Source organism: Ammospiza caudacuta, chromosome 1 (assembly GCF_027887145.1).
Source record: "Ammospiza caudacuta isolate bAmmCau1 chromosome 1, bAmmCau1.pri, whole genome shotgun sequence".
Lineage (NCBI taxonomy): Eukaryota > Metazoa > Chordata > Aves > Passeriformes > Passerellidae > Ammospiza > Ammospiza caudacuta.
In genome coordinates this window covers 93,927,918-93,941,713 of record NC_080593.1, presented here as the reverse complement: position 1 = coordinate 93,941,713, position 13,796 = coordinate 93,927,918, and the positions used below count along the sequence as shown (strand labels likewise).

General features: G+C 39.1%; 1 protein-coding gene across 3 annotated transcripts in view; it reads right to left on the bottom strand.

Moving 5' to 3' along the window:
- TEX10 (testis expressed 10) overlaps positions 1-13,796 on the bottom strand; it is a 54,112-nt gene that overhangs the window by 6,340 nt on the left and 33,976 nt on the right. For all 3 annotated transcript variants that reach the window (XM_058819183.1, XM_058819197.1, XM_058819189.1), the window contains 2 exons: positions 11,275-11,363; positions 9,976-10,109 (listed from right to left, as the gene is read on the bottom strand). In XM_058819183.1, the coding sequence (XP_058675166.1) occupies positions 9,976-10,109; positions 11,275-11,363 (223 nt within the window). The remainder of the gene's footprint in view (positions 1-9,975; positions 10,110-11,274; positions 11,364-13,796) is intronic.

The following is a 13,796-nucleotide window of genomic DNA, read 5'->3' as shown; positions in this document are numbered from 1 at the left end:
AAACTGAGTACACCATCCTAAATATAGTAGGGCTTTTGTCCACTGCAATTTGAAAGTGATAAAATATTAAGTACTCTGGAATATTCCCAAGAAATCCCTTCAAAACATCTGTGTTATTAGTAGTGTCAAGGAATAAAGTGACGCTGCAACAGAGGTGATTACTGCGGACTGTCATGTCAGGGACAAATTGTGACACCAAGCTGACCTGGTATTTTAATGAGCAGCACTTACACAAAAGGTAAAGCTGCACTGATGAAATCTGTTGGGTGACAGCTCCTAGCTGAGAAACCCTGCCAAGGCAGGAGGACTGGACTAACCTATGGAAAAGATCACACAGGTTTGATGAGTAACAGCTACAGGAAAAATTCCATGAAAAAAAGTGGTGGGTCATGTGCCTGGAGACTGATAAAAACTTGTGTGTGCAGCTATGAGTTTTACCAGTTGGAAATGAGGAGGAAATTCTGTAACAGCTGACCACAAGTGGTTGTAATACAACCACAAAACAGGCAAACGTTACTCCAGGATGTAAAAATAAAGATAATTCCAACAGCAGTGCTCAGACAGAATAAGGATCATTTCTCCAGCACTACTCTGTAAGATCTCACTTAGAATTAGACCATTTCTGACATACTGTGCCAAGTAGGAGCCACTCATTTTCAGGAAAGACAAATTCAAACCAAACAGACAGAAAAATTGCACAGAGATCCTGTCCTACTAGTGTCAAGGCAAAGAACTGAACCTGCCTGGGCTGGCAAAGTGACACCCAAGAAGGGATTTTACTGTCACTTACAGAGTGGTGAAAAATACTGCACCAAAACAAATGTAACCAAACAACAACTAAACAATGATCATGGCTGGCTGGGAACAGAGATGAGATGGAAATAGGGAAGGATGATTACGAAAGGAGAAAATGCAGGAGACATTTGTTGCTCATAGGGCAGAGCTTGGGCACTTCACAAAGGGGTTTGCCATGAGCTTGTGAGCACCAGACACAGTCTTCCAGAGAGATCTCTTGTGATTCAGTACAGATCCACAAATTAAAGACCTTGAAGGCAAATCCACCAGGCCCACCCAACAAAAATACAGTTCCATTATTATTTCACCCTCAGGACTACGTCCCTGGAAAAAGCCCACCATCCACTGAGGCTTTCCTGAGAGGAGAACTGACAAGGAAAACAGGCACTACTGGACAGCAACATAATTCCTTAGAAGGGCTGTGGTAAAGTGCAGGTTGATTTTTCAATCTTTTAGTTCTTTCTGACCCTCACAACAGCACCACCATTCCTTACATCACTTCTGTTTTCCTACAATTAAGTGGGAGAGGTGATTCTTTTCAATTCCATAAATTAAATTCTGCTTGAAATGGCTTTCATACCAAATGCCTGTTATAAAAAGTGTAACTGAAACATTTTTAGACATGGAAATGAAAGGAAAAAGAAAACTTAATTATCACATGAAAATTAGTATTTTCCCTGACAATTTATTTTCCTTAGGCAAGGTTTTGCATGATTTTTAATTTCCATAATAAAATGTCACAGCTGATTCATTACATTACATTTGATTAACATTTATCACATTTTTGGCACATTCATAGATTGATTTTGGACCGAAGCCAGAGTAGTTTTGTTTCACAGCAATCCTGAAGTGAATGGACTGAGAACAGGCATTTTTGATCAGGGAGGGGTGGGTTTTTTCTTTCTGAGGCAAGTATTTTGTAACAGGTTTGGCTTAGGCTTAGACATTTCATTGGGGTATTTTTTCTTTTCTTTTTGATTTTGTTTGAATATTCACTTGAATAAATTAACCTAAAGAAAAGAATTCTCTTAAACACGGGGATTATCTGTTATCATTATGCAGCAAATGCTCCAGGTCCTGTAATCCACTGGCAGATTTTCAAACCAAACTCTATTGATCAGACAAGCCACACAGCTGCAGCAGCAGGTTCCCTTCTGGTGCTTGGGGAAGTCTTTGCTACAGGGGCCTCCTTGCTGCCACACTGAAGACAAACCCCAACAGCAGCCAACCACAAAAAACCAACAACAAAAAACCACCACAAAACAAAAACAAACACCACCAAACAAGCAAATAAAAAATAAAAGGCTGAAAAGGCCCCTCAGAAGGCACAGCCTGACCCAGGTTGTTTGGAGATACTGGCACCATGGAGTATTTACTTCAACTGGATGAGTTAAAAGCATTTTTGCCACTGACAGCCCCCCTGACTGACAATGCAATCCCACACAGGCTTTTCACAGCTCTAATGCAGAATCAGAGGAATTCATCAGTTTCATGTTGTTCATCTCTAAGATGCTCTTGCCTCCAGAAGACAGAGTTGGGATGAGCCAAGGAAGCCCAGGCTCAGGGTGAGCCCTCATGGAACAGGAACAAGCACACCTGGTGAACCGACACTAATGTTTTGTTCATTATTGAACTGTTCCCACTCCCTCAATGCCTCCTGTGACACAACAGAATCCTGATGCAAAGTCTCAAGGAAACTACTAATAATCAGCAACTGTACAGAGAAAATTTTTGTATTATTTCAAGTTGAGTCATGCTGCAAAGTAGTCTTCTTTCAAAGAAAAATACTCACCTTCCTCTGAAGACACACACAAGCAGGAGTACAGAGAGAAACCCAAGCAAGAAGGAATAATAATGGATGGAGTATTTTAGCATGCCACTATGTGGAGTCAGACCAAAGGCAGTTCAGACTCCCTGAGAAATGATTTTATTAAAAAAAGAAAGTTGGCACACACCACATACTATAACCTAAGGTGAACTTAAAAATATATTTTTCAACTCCCATTGACATGGACCTCAGACATGGATAACTCAAATGTAACAGGCTGTTCTGCAGTGAATTCCCCAGCCCTTGTGAAATGCCTGTTTGGAGCAGGACTGTATCCAGTGTAACATGTTAGTGCAGAGCGTAGAAAACGAGAAGTTTTCAGGTGATGGGGCAGGCAATGAAGCTTGGCTTCTGAAGCTTGGCCAGCTCCCCCGAAGCACTCTCACTTATCAGACACTGTACTCCCCTGACAGGTGCTGCTTCTCCTTCTGAAATAAATTGATTTGACAGGGCAATATTAACAGTGCCCTGAGTTGTTGAGAAAGCTGCGTACAACAAGGGATCTTTGTTCATCTGCCTTGGGTAAGCTCACAGGGGTGGATATGAAAGATATTCCTGATTCACTGACTCCAGAAACAAAAAAAACCCCTAACAAAATCCCATAAAAACCTCCACATGAAAACCCTACACACAATAAAACAAACAAAACCTAACTTAAAAAAAGAAACAGCCAAAAAGAGGAACAGAGTCTGCAGGAGAACAATACACAGGTGAGCAACAAGGGGAAAAACCACACTATTTGGCTACTTTTACATTCAGGGTGGCAAAATGGGAATGCAAAAAACTTATTTAAGAATTATGAATGTTTAAGAACATATATGATGTCCCACATACTGACAGAGACTTGGTATTTCCAAAGACTTAGGAGAATTATGACACACAGTTCATGTCCTGGTCACAGTGTAACTGCAGCACACAAACTCATTGCATGTGCTAACTGTGATGCCTGCCTGGCTGCAGGCTCCTTGGCTGTGACACAGGGTCTGATACAAAATCTATATTTGAGAATCAATTCAACTAAGTGAAGTTATCTTTATTTGCCACTGGACACAAATACCTGAATGGCAAGCACCACAGCTCACCTCCTGTGCAACAACTGGATCAAGTCTGGGTACCAGCAAGATTTGGTGCTCCCAGGCAGGGAGGGCTAGAGACAATCACCCTGGTTCTCTGAGTGAGGGGCATTTCTGAAAACATGGCTATCAGCAAAACCAGGGCTTGAGCTCAACAGCCACTGTGCTATCCAAGGGTGCACAAAGCCACACCTGAAGAACAACATAGGTTGGGTTCTCTTCTCAGAGCCATCTTACTAACAAAATTCAAAGAAAGGACACCACAAAACAGCTTTTGTTTCATCCTCTTGCAGCCATAAATATGCCCTTCTTTCATGGCTCTGCAGCTTCCTCACAGCTATAAAATGTCACCACAGCCAAATGCTCCTCCTCTGGATGCCTCCTTGTCAGACTACATGCAGGAGAGTCAAAGGAACACCTGATGTTAAGTATCCAAATTCACCTGCCTGCCTCTTCTACAAACACAAGGACTTGGAAACAGAAAACCCAACACTTAGCTCTTGTTCCACAAAGTCTGTCTTTGTAAATTTAGGTTAGGTATCACAAGCCAGGATTTGAATATAAAGCACAACTGAATATAAAGCACAGTACCTGTGGCATTGTAAATTCATGCTAGTTATGAGCAGTACCACTGCAGTGAGCTCCCAGCTGTTACAAGATATGCTGGAAGTATTTGATACAGGTACAATGGAGCACTGGCCTGAAGATCAGCTAATGTTTTCTGGAAGTTTGTGTTTTACTGATTGTGTTTTACCTGTGGGGGCTGGTTTTGGTGCTTTTTTGTTTGCTTTAAGTTTTACATCTTATGAAAGAGAACTTTGAAAAACAGCTTTACTAATTTTAGGAGGCATTCCTTTTACCTAAATTCCTTCCCTTCTCTTTCTCTGGACTTTGCACTACTTTCCAAGAAAATAATTATTTTCACCTCTAAACATTAAAGCTGGGGTAGGATGCAGCTTTATTAAATGCTAATGGGCTTATACAGAATTTTTGTCTACTTTAAAGAAGATTAAAATTGTACTATATTCCTAGTTTAGAAGGAATTTTATTTAGAAGGAAGTTTATTTAGTCTCAGCTGCCTTTTCTCCCTAATGTAACTTTGACCTGTAAACCTCAATAAAGACAACAAGCTGAAATCTTTCAGGAACTTCAATTCAAAAATCTAAAATGCAAAAAAAAATTAGGGTTTTTTTAAAGCATTATTCTCTGCTTCAAATTAAGATACAGCACTCCAATACCACCATTTACTTCTCAAGACAAACATCCTTGCAGGGCTTTTAATTTATATCCACTGACTTGCTACCTTTATTGATTAGCTGTAATTTTTTCATAGCACATCTGTGCAAATCCAGCCTTCCCAACTGTATTTCACTTATAAGATAGAACAGGCTTGGACACAGATTAGTGTATTACACTACATGCATCTCCATGTTTTTGAATTCAAGTCTGCTTTTAAAAGCAGCTGATGTTTCCTAGTGCTTGCTCCTAAACATTTCAAACAATTGGTTGAATATTTTCTTTCTTTGAGTCAGCTGTGGGCTCGATACAGCTCTGGAATCTCGACTTCAAGCAAAGCCTCAAATTATCATTTGCTTTCCCCCTCTGAAATGTTCGACCGTCACAAACATCAAATATTACAACAGAAATTACCATGTATGCACTGTTACCTTGTTAAACTCTTCATTTCTCTGGGCACTTTTTCATTCCATCCTGGCAGAGCAATTCAATTACAGGGGAGTGAACAATATCACTGACAAACACTATGGGCACAGTTAAAATGAGCCAAGGCTGAAGCTCTTCCCTCGGGCTGCAACCATTTATTCTGGAGTCCCATTTATTTCAGCTACAGGGGGGTGATTTTAAATAATTGGCTTCAACAAGACAGAAGTAATTTTAAGCAGAAGTTCCTCCAGAAAAAGAACCAAAGTTCCCACATTTAACATCTCTTTTAGACAAATCATGAAGACTAACCTTTAAATGCTGCTTTGCATAGCTCTAAAGAGATACTTTTCTGAAGCATTGTTTTTTAACTGAAAATCATCACTATTTAAAAGCTTCAAAAAAAATAACATGGTTTCAGATTGCTATGATTCCAATTCCAAACCACTCTCTAGTCAAAAGAAAAGCAAATTACAAACAATATCCCTCTGAAAACAGGTTTTGTTAAAAACTACCTAAAAGCATTACTTCCTATCACAAGTGTATTTGTTATTGTTATCCACAATTGCATTGCTATCCACAAGTGCATTTGTTATTGTTATCCTACCAAGCACCCTGGCTATAATAACACCCCAGAAGTCCAAACTGCCGTTTGAAAATGCCTCAAGTTATTCTTTTCCTTTCCAGAAGTTGTCCTTTTTCCAGAGGCACACTGCTTTTTCTCCCAAATCTCCGACAGGCATACATTATACATGGAATTCCCTCTTCCAGCTCTTTACCCATAGAAACACACATCACCCATTGCACAGCTATGGACAGGAAGGTGGGACTACCTTTCCCTGCACTGGGAAACAAAGTGGAGCAGTGAGCAGTAAGGCCAACAAGCTGTGGCCTCCAGATTCCCACCTGGGACCCTTCCTCAGTCCCACCACCCTCCCTGCTCCTGCTTCATGACCCTGACACCCTGCTGGCTGAGGGACAGCCCCTGCAGGCTGGGTGCTGCCAAGCAGAATGCTGGAACAGAGTTATAGCCCACCCTGCTCTAATCTAGAGCTTTTTCTCGTCCACCTGCTTATTTTCATAGAACTTATGGGAAATCAGTATTTGCAACTTTATTCTTTGCAGCAGAGAGCTAAAAACTAAAAATGGTTTAGACAAAACTAGAGGCGGAAGAAATGAAAGAAGACGGTGGAAGGACTAACAGGAATCTGATCACTAATCTCATTTATTGATAGGAAACCAGGCCATCAAATTCTGATTACATCAGAGTTCTTTATTTGTTTTCACCCACATTTAAATACTTTTCCATTGAGAGGAAATCCTGAATTACAACTACATAATGAGAACTCTCAAACAAACAATTCTCAACACAGAGTAGAGGTCTGATCTGCAGCCAACAAGCACTGTTCTTATTTAGCAGGTATTTAAAATTACTACAAACATTTTGCTTAACATTACAGCATCACCATTGTCCTTCCTTATCCAGCAAGGGAACAGATGAAAGGTTAGCATTCAGAAGCTCTGTACTATACCAAATTCCACCAAAAGCATGACTAATTCAAGCCAGGGTTTATTATTTCCTGTAGTACTTCTCTATCTAAATAAAGCAATTTGCTGCTACAGCTAAAAATATTTTGACTCCAAAATTCTATCACACCTTGAACTATCTCCACTTGGAAGAAGGCAGCCTCCAAACCTACCTCCATGACACTCAATGCACACAGAACCCTCATATCACACTGTGCTGCCAGACACCCTAGGAGAGCCTCGTCATTTCCTGGCAGTTTCCTTCTCCCCAGAGCCTGCAACACTGGGCTTTGCTTTCCTGGCTGGGATTTTTTTTGTTGTTGCTGTTTAGGGGTTTTTTTCCCCCCTTTTGAGAGCGGATTAGCCTGTTCACTACCAAGTGAAAACTACTTGATCTCCTAAAAGTACTCCTGTGCAGCTTGTGGCAAATCCCAAACACAAAGGTTTTTAACAAGCTTGCCTTTGTCTTTTCTTTTCCTTCTTTACTTCCTTGGTTTTAAAAATTTGTCCAGACTCCAACTCCCAATGTTTTAATGGACTACAGTCCCCAGAAATTTTTTTTTTTCAGAAACTGAGCATTCTATACTATACTGGTCAACATGTTTGAGGTTGGAGAATGGTACCCATATGAGGAAGAGATAAGACACCTAAAACTTAAAGAACACAGTGCTGTATTAGATATTTAAACACAGAGAAAAAAGTAATCTAAAAGATGAAGAGCATCAGCATGGTTTTGTTTATGCATCATTTACCATATCTATGTCTGCATCTGAAATCAAAACCAGATGAGTGAAATGAATGTAATTCTGCAATTCATAAAAGGAAGTGGTTGCCTCAATACTAATGATCACTTCTCATTGTAACACAAGCAGATATGCCACCATTACTACCACATCAGAGGCAAGATTATCTTATATTTTCTCCAGTATGAAAGCAAACTACTGAAGAGGTGCCCCTACGTTTTTGTTCCCAAAATTCCATGGGGGAAAAAAACTAGCAAACCTGGGGGGAACACCACAAATAGCACTGCAGTACCTGGCAGGCCTTTAGTGGGGGCAGTTTGACTTTCAGATCAAATAGAAGTGTAACAAACCTACCAAATAAAAGAAAACAAACGCTTACTCATACTGTGAATTCCATTTTGTCTAGAAAGCAAAAACAACAAAGAGATTTGTTCATGGTGAAACAAAAATATCTGTTTTGTTTCAGGAGCTTTCAAATAATCACAGAATCCCTAGGGTTGAAAGGAATGTCCTCAAGTTCCTCTAAGCCAAGGCTCCTGCTCAAGTGGAGCCACCTGGTGCAAATCACCTTGAGCTGCGTCCAGCCTGGTTTTGAGTACATCCATACAGGGGAACCAGAATGTCTCTAGGCTACTCATTCCAGTATTTGACCACCCTCACTGGGAAAATGCAACAGTTCAGAACTCTCTTTGGTTAAGACCCTACAAAATCAGGTGGGTCTAGAAGCTCTCATCCCTCTTCACACAGATTTTTGATGTATGGGATTTTTGCTCCTATTCTTTCATAACATAGTCTCCAGAATAGACATTGGGCTGACACATAAGTGCAGAAGTAGTGCAGTGCTCCACAGGATGTCCAAATCTTTCATTAGTAACCAAGGATATCCAGCTCTTTGCTTACTGACCACCATCCCCTTCTAAGAACCTGGAAGAGCACCTTGTCTCTTTCCTGAGAAAAGGGACTTCAAGAAAAGTGAGTCTCAAGTTTCTGAAGATACTGACTCTCCTTTACAGCACCAAAACACTGAACATTGTGGTAGAAAAGACTCAAACTCGCTATCAGGAACCAAAGGCACAAAAAAGAAATCAAACTACTTCACTGTTTCCTTTGTGAAAACAGTCCTATTTCACTGCCAACTTTGAAAGATTCATTGAATAGAAGCAAAAAGAGGAAGGAGAAAACATTAAAGGTGACATTTTTAGAAACAGGTAAGGTGTACATAAATCCTTCAGATGCTGTATGAGATTATGTTAACTCTGAGAAACAAATAGTTGCTCTGTGCATTCACAGAAGCAACAGGAAAGAGTATTCTGATCCCTCCATACTGGGGAAAGGTATTTTGTTGAGAAAATACTTCATTACTGTCCAGAAGAGACAAAGCAAAACAAATGAGAAAATTCAACTGCTCCACAGGCTGCATGACTGAAGGCAGGACACCTAAAAATGTGAGTCATGCTACCAAACAATAGCCCTGCTTAAAATACTTTCTAATACATAGCAGCACACATTCCATCTGTATCTCAGACTAGCATCAATTTCAGAACATTATCATTTAAACACTATGAAGTAGAAAACATCTACTATATTGCTTTCTTGAATGAAAAAAACAAAACTAAAACCTACTGTTTCACTCTTCGTTCTGAATTCAGAACTACAACTTCATAAATACTGTCAAATTGGCATGTCACTACAACATGATTTCACACCTCAAAGTGGTTTCTGGTTTTCTGAACAATAAAAAGAGCTAATGAAGAAAGACAGTTAATGCACCTCTTTTGAATAAAATCTGGTGGCTCAAATCCCTTTTAGAACTCACAGACAAATTAAGTTTTCAGCTCTTATGATGTGAGGTACTGAATTCAGAGTGAAGTTTCTAAACCCAGCATATTTTGGTTAACTAATCAGGAATTATTCAAAATAATGACTAAAGCCAACTTAATATTGCTTGAAAGTTCAAATCTTATTCAATGCAAGTGCTTCTTAATTAATAGTGGCACTTACTCCCCAGGAAAACTCTTTATAATTGGTATTTTTACAATTAATTTGTTTTTGAAAGCCAAAATATATTGCTGGTCCTAATATTAGTGCTTAAGAATCCACACCAAGGTTTCTACCAATCTTTCCTTGAGTATGACTTTGCATACTACGTGTCTAAACATTTAACTTTTAAAGCAGCTTCCTTCAAAATATTATCTGATGGCTGCAGAAAAATGTTGATTGTTTGACAGCTTTTCTATTTTTCATTCTTTTGTAAACTCAAATCAAGACAGGATTTAGCCATCTGTGGAAAAGGGATGGAGAGCACTCAGAGTTTGTATGCTGTCATTTAGAATTAGGGTTGATGTATTACCTCTGTCACAGCCCAGTGGTGTAAAAACTGGTCCAGATCAGTTAGGTAAAGACGGATAGGTGAAAGCTGTGTCTGGCTAATGTGTGGTTTTCCTCTAATGCCCTGGAGACTAGTCAGCTCCTCTCTGGAAAACCCTGGGGAAGAAGAAGCAGTACAACAGTATCACAAAACAAGCCAAACAGTGTTCTACTTCAACAGCATCATTGACAAACACTGTCTTTTACACTATGTCAACATAACATTTTTTTCTTAAAAGCTCTTGCTTGGTTTAATAAACTAAGTATACTAAAGTACAAATTTTGACTTTTGAAAGAAAACAAAAATATTTTCAAAACTCAATAGTACTATAATGTGATATAAAAACACCTTAAGAGGCCTACTATCTTCCCTATATGTATCTCCAAAAAAATAAAAACATGGATATAATGCAAACTACTTCACATATTCCCAACAACTTAGTAATAAATAATATAGCCTCAGGTATTAAAAAAAAAATCATTTGGCTTATTATTTCTAGATAGGTATTAGATGTCTTAGTAAAACAGGATGACCACTCCACAAGAGTGACTTGGGCTTTGCTTTCATTTTCTCTGCTATAAATTCAGCACTCTTTCTACCATTTTAGCAACAAAAAGGTAATTTTTGAAAATAAAGTATCTGAACATTATAAAAAACTAAGGTGATAAAGAAAACACACTATTTTTTACCACAGCAGAAGTTAGTGGGAGTTACTTCTCAGCAGTATTACACCATTTTAAGCACTGTAACTTCCCAAAGTTGCATCACCACCGAATGCAACTATTTTTATAGCTGAGTAAGAATAGAGTAGCAGAAGTAGCTCTGCTCACACGCTGACCTTGGCCAGCTCACTTGAACGTACTTTGATTACTTTATTCTGATGGAATGTTTTTAAGAGCGTAAGCACGTTCACAGGAAATCCCAGAGGCACTCATTTATATTGTTATGAGCTAATAAAAGGCATTTCCTTCAAGCTAGGAAAAAAAAAAAATCTTTTTTATATGTCATATGCTAAATTTAGGTTTTCCTCATATTTTCCTGGAAAAGTTGCTAGAATGAAGGAAAAGTATGCAAATACTCAGCCCAAATGGAAAAGTGTAAAAGCAGAGTGTCAAAAATCAGAACAAGAAAATAAAATCTCATATCAAAAATATGTAACAAGATTAGAATTACTTTCAGGAAGTACTTACTAAACCATTTACTCTAAATTAAATTCAGTAATTGACTATCAAAATAAATTTCATTTTGTTAATTCTGAATTATTACATTCATATGGATTACCTATAAGGGTTGAAAACAAGAAGCTGAAATAGTCCACATCATTCACTGAATTATCCTGCACTTGGCACTTCCAGCCTGCAAAGGATGATCTACACAAAATCAATAGCAGAAAGTTTATTAGAAACCATATAATTAAGAATTCATAACCTACCTGCACAATACAATCAATTAGCATGCCTAAATATTTACAGTTTTAGCATTCCTGTTTCTAATTGTTGTTAGAATAGCACTTTAAATAGTTCAAAACCAGAACTGGCTCTTTTAAAGACAAGACATACTGAACTTTGTATCCCTACATGGCTTTAGGTTGCTAAGATGATTAAATTAACTGAGATAGCAACTTTTCATTAATACTGGTATAATCTTCAGTACAGTGATGACACCGTAAATTAAGCTAATTTTATTTTCCTAACTTGGTGAAAGTTTTTATTACTAATGCTGGGCTATATTTTTCATCATAGCCACTACTTTTTATACACAAACAAAAAACCCCACTGAAAGCAGTCTCAGCACCTCTTTCAGAACTGCTGAAGCTATTAAACACAGCTTAGTTAAAAAGTTGGTTGGAGATTTAGAACACAAAAAGGAGCAATAGCAAAACCCGTTATCAAAGCTGTCTGACACTTTCCATCTCAAGGGCAATCTGGAAGAAGTGGAGCACCAGCGTGCTGTGGTGGCCCAAGTTAGAAGGCAGTGCTTGTGGAAGCTCAGAGCAAACAGACACCAGTGACCACCTAATGGCAGAGTCTGGCCCACGTGGCAGTGCTGAACCAGGAGGAAGCCAAGAGCTGGGAACAAGGACATCTCACACATGTTTTCCTCACAAGGCTGCAGCTCAAACCCACATCACATTATGCAAAAATGCATATTATTCAAATTGCCTTGTATGCTGCTTTTGGCACTGGCACTGTAGACTATGGATCTTTGCTGTAAGAGATTGCTGCCTTCCACTCTTACAATCTTGTGAAATTTCAAAGCTTCTGAATGCAATTTTCCAAGCCAACTATCTGCCTAAGATCACTTTTTTCCCCTAATTTCTCTGTGCCAACAGCCAAAATGGCTTAGCTCATGGGTAACAAAATTCTGGAAAACTTGTTACGCAGGAATTTTTTACAGCTCTGTGCTTTGGGAGCAAAAATATCAAATTTGGAATACTTTTGTGCCAGGCATATACATTTTGCCACCCACAAAAATCCATCCATAACATTTCAGCATCCACAAAAATGACAGCTAGAATATGCACGTGTCTGGAGTTGCTCAAAAAGAAAGGAGAAAAATCCTGGAGTTTCAGAATTTCTTTAAATTAAAGAAAATATTCAGGATTCCATCAGATTACCATGTAGGATCTAGTTAATTTTAGGGAGACAAAAATCATAAGTGAGAGAGCACCAAGGTTTTATTCAATAAAGCTCCTCCTTCACATTGAATTGTGAATGCCTGGCAGTAGGGAGCTGCCATATTCCAGGTGAGGCAGCACAGGCAGCTCTGCTCGCTCCCCTCTGGCTCCTAGCACACCTTTGGTCCTGCCCTGAGTTCTGGTTCATTACCTCCTTTTCTTAACCCACAGTCTCTCCATCTCTCCCCAGACCCAAGGCTGCTACTTGGCTGCCAAGTTCTCCCAGGACAAATCCCTTGGGCATGGCCAATGGTCTCCAAGGAGAATGTTGAATTTTTTATATCCTTCCAAGGAGGTCCCAGTCCCATTCATTACAGCATGGAAGAGACTTCACACATACCCAACTAAATCAGCAAGAGCTCTTGCCATTACTTCCCTACATAAGGTGGATATTCGCACAGGAGTCAGATCCATACACTAGAAGGGAGAGTGAAATCCATGACCTGTTCAGCACAGCAGAAGAATGTCACTAAATCTGATGCAGAAGAACCATGATTCTGACTTGAGGTCACTCTTTTTTTACCAAAATCAACACTGAGGAGCATGGAGAGAGATTCAAGGGAGTTTAGGACTTGCTTGACTAGACACGGAAATTCAAACTGTGATGTAACCACTGAGCAAAAAGGTGGGAATGCAAGAGGCTGGCAGAGATATCAGATGAGAAGCTGCAAAGGCAATCAGACAAATGTGAAAATAAATAAATCTTGGGTAGGAAAAGGGAAAGAAAGAACATGTAATAAGCCCCAATTCAGGAAGTACAGATTTGCATGATAAATCCTGTTAGAATCTGGTTTAAAAGAATCAAATAAAATTTTTTTTTCCATATTGGAAAAATTCCATTTCCATATGCAACAGTTAGCAGATGTTCTGAATTCCTTACAATGGGACTAGTGCACTCAAGAATTTTACATATCCTCCAGAAGAGACTGGACAAAACCTCTAGATTCACTGCAGGTTAGCAAGCAGAAGCTGCAAGAGGTTCAGGAGATGCCTGGACAGGAAAAGTAATTCCAAAGCTCATTGCTAAACATCTGGAAATCAAACAGTTCATCAGTTTTGTTTTCCCACGCATCTACGAGCCCACAAACAGGACAAGCATGTTAATCATCCTAAGAGAAAGGCTAAG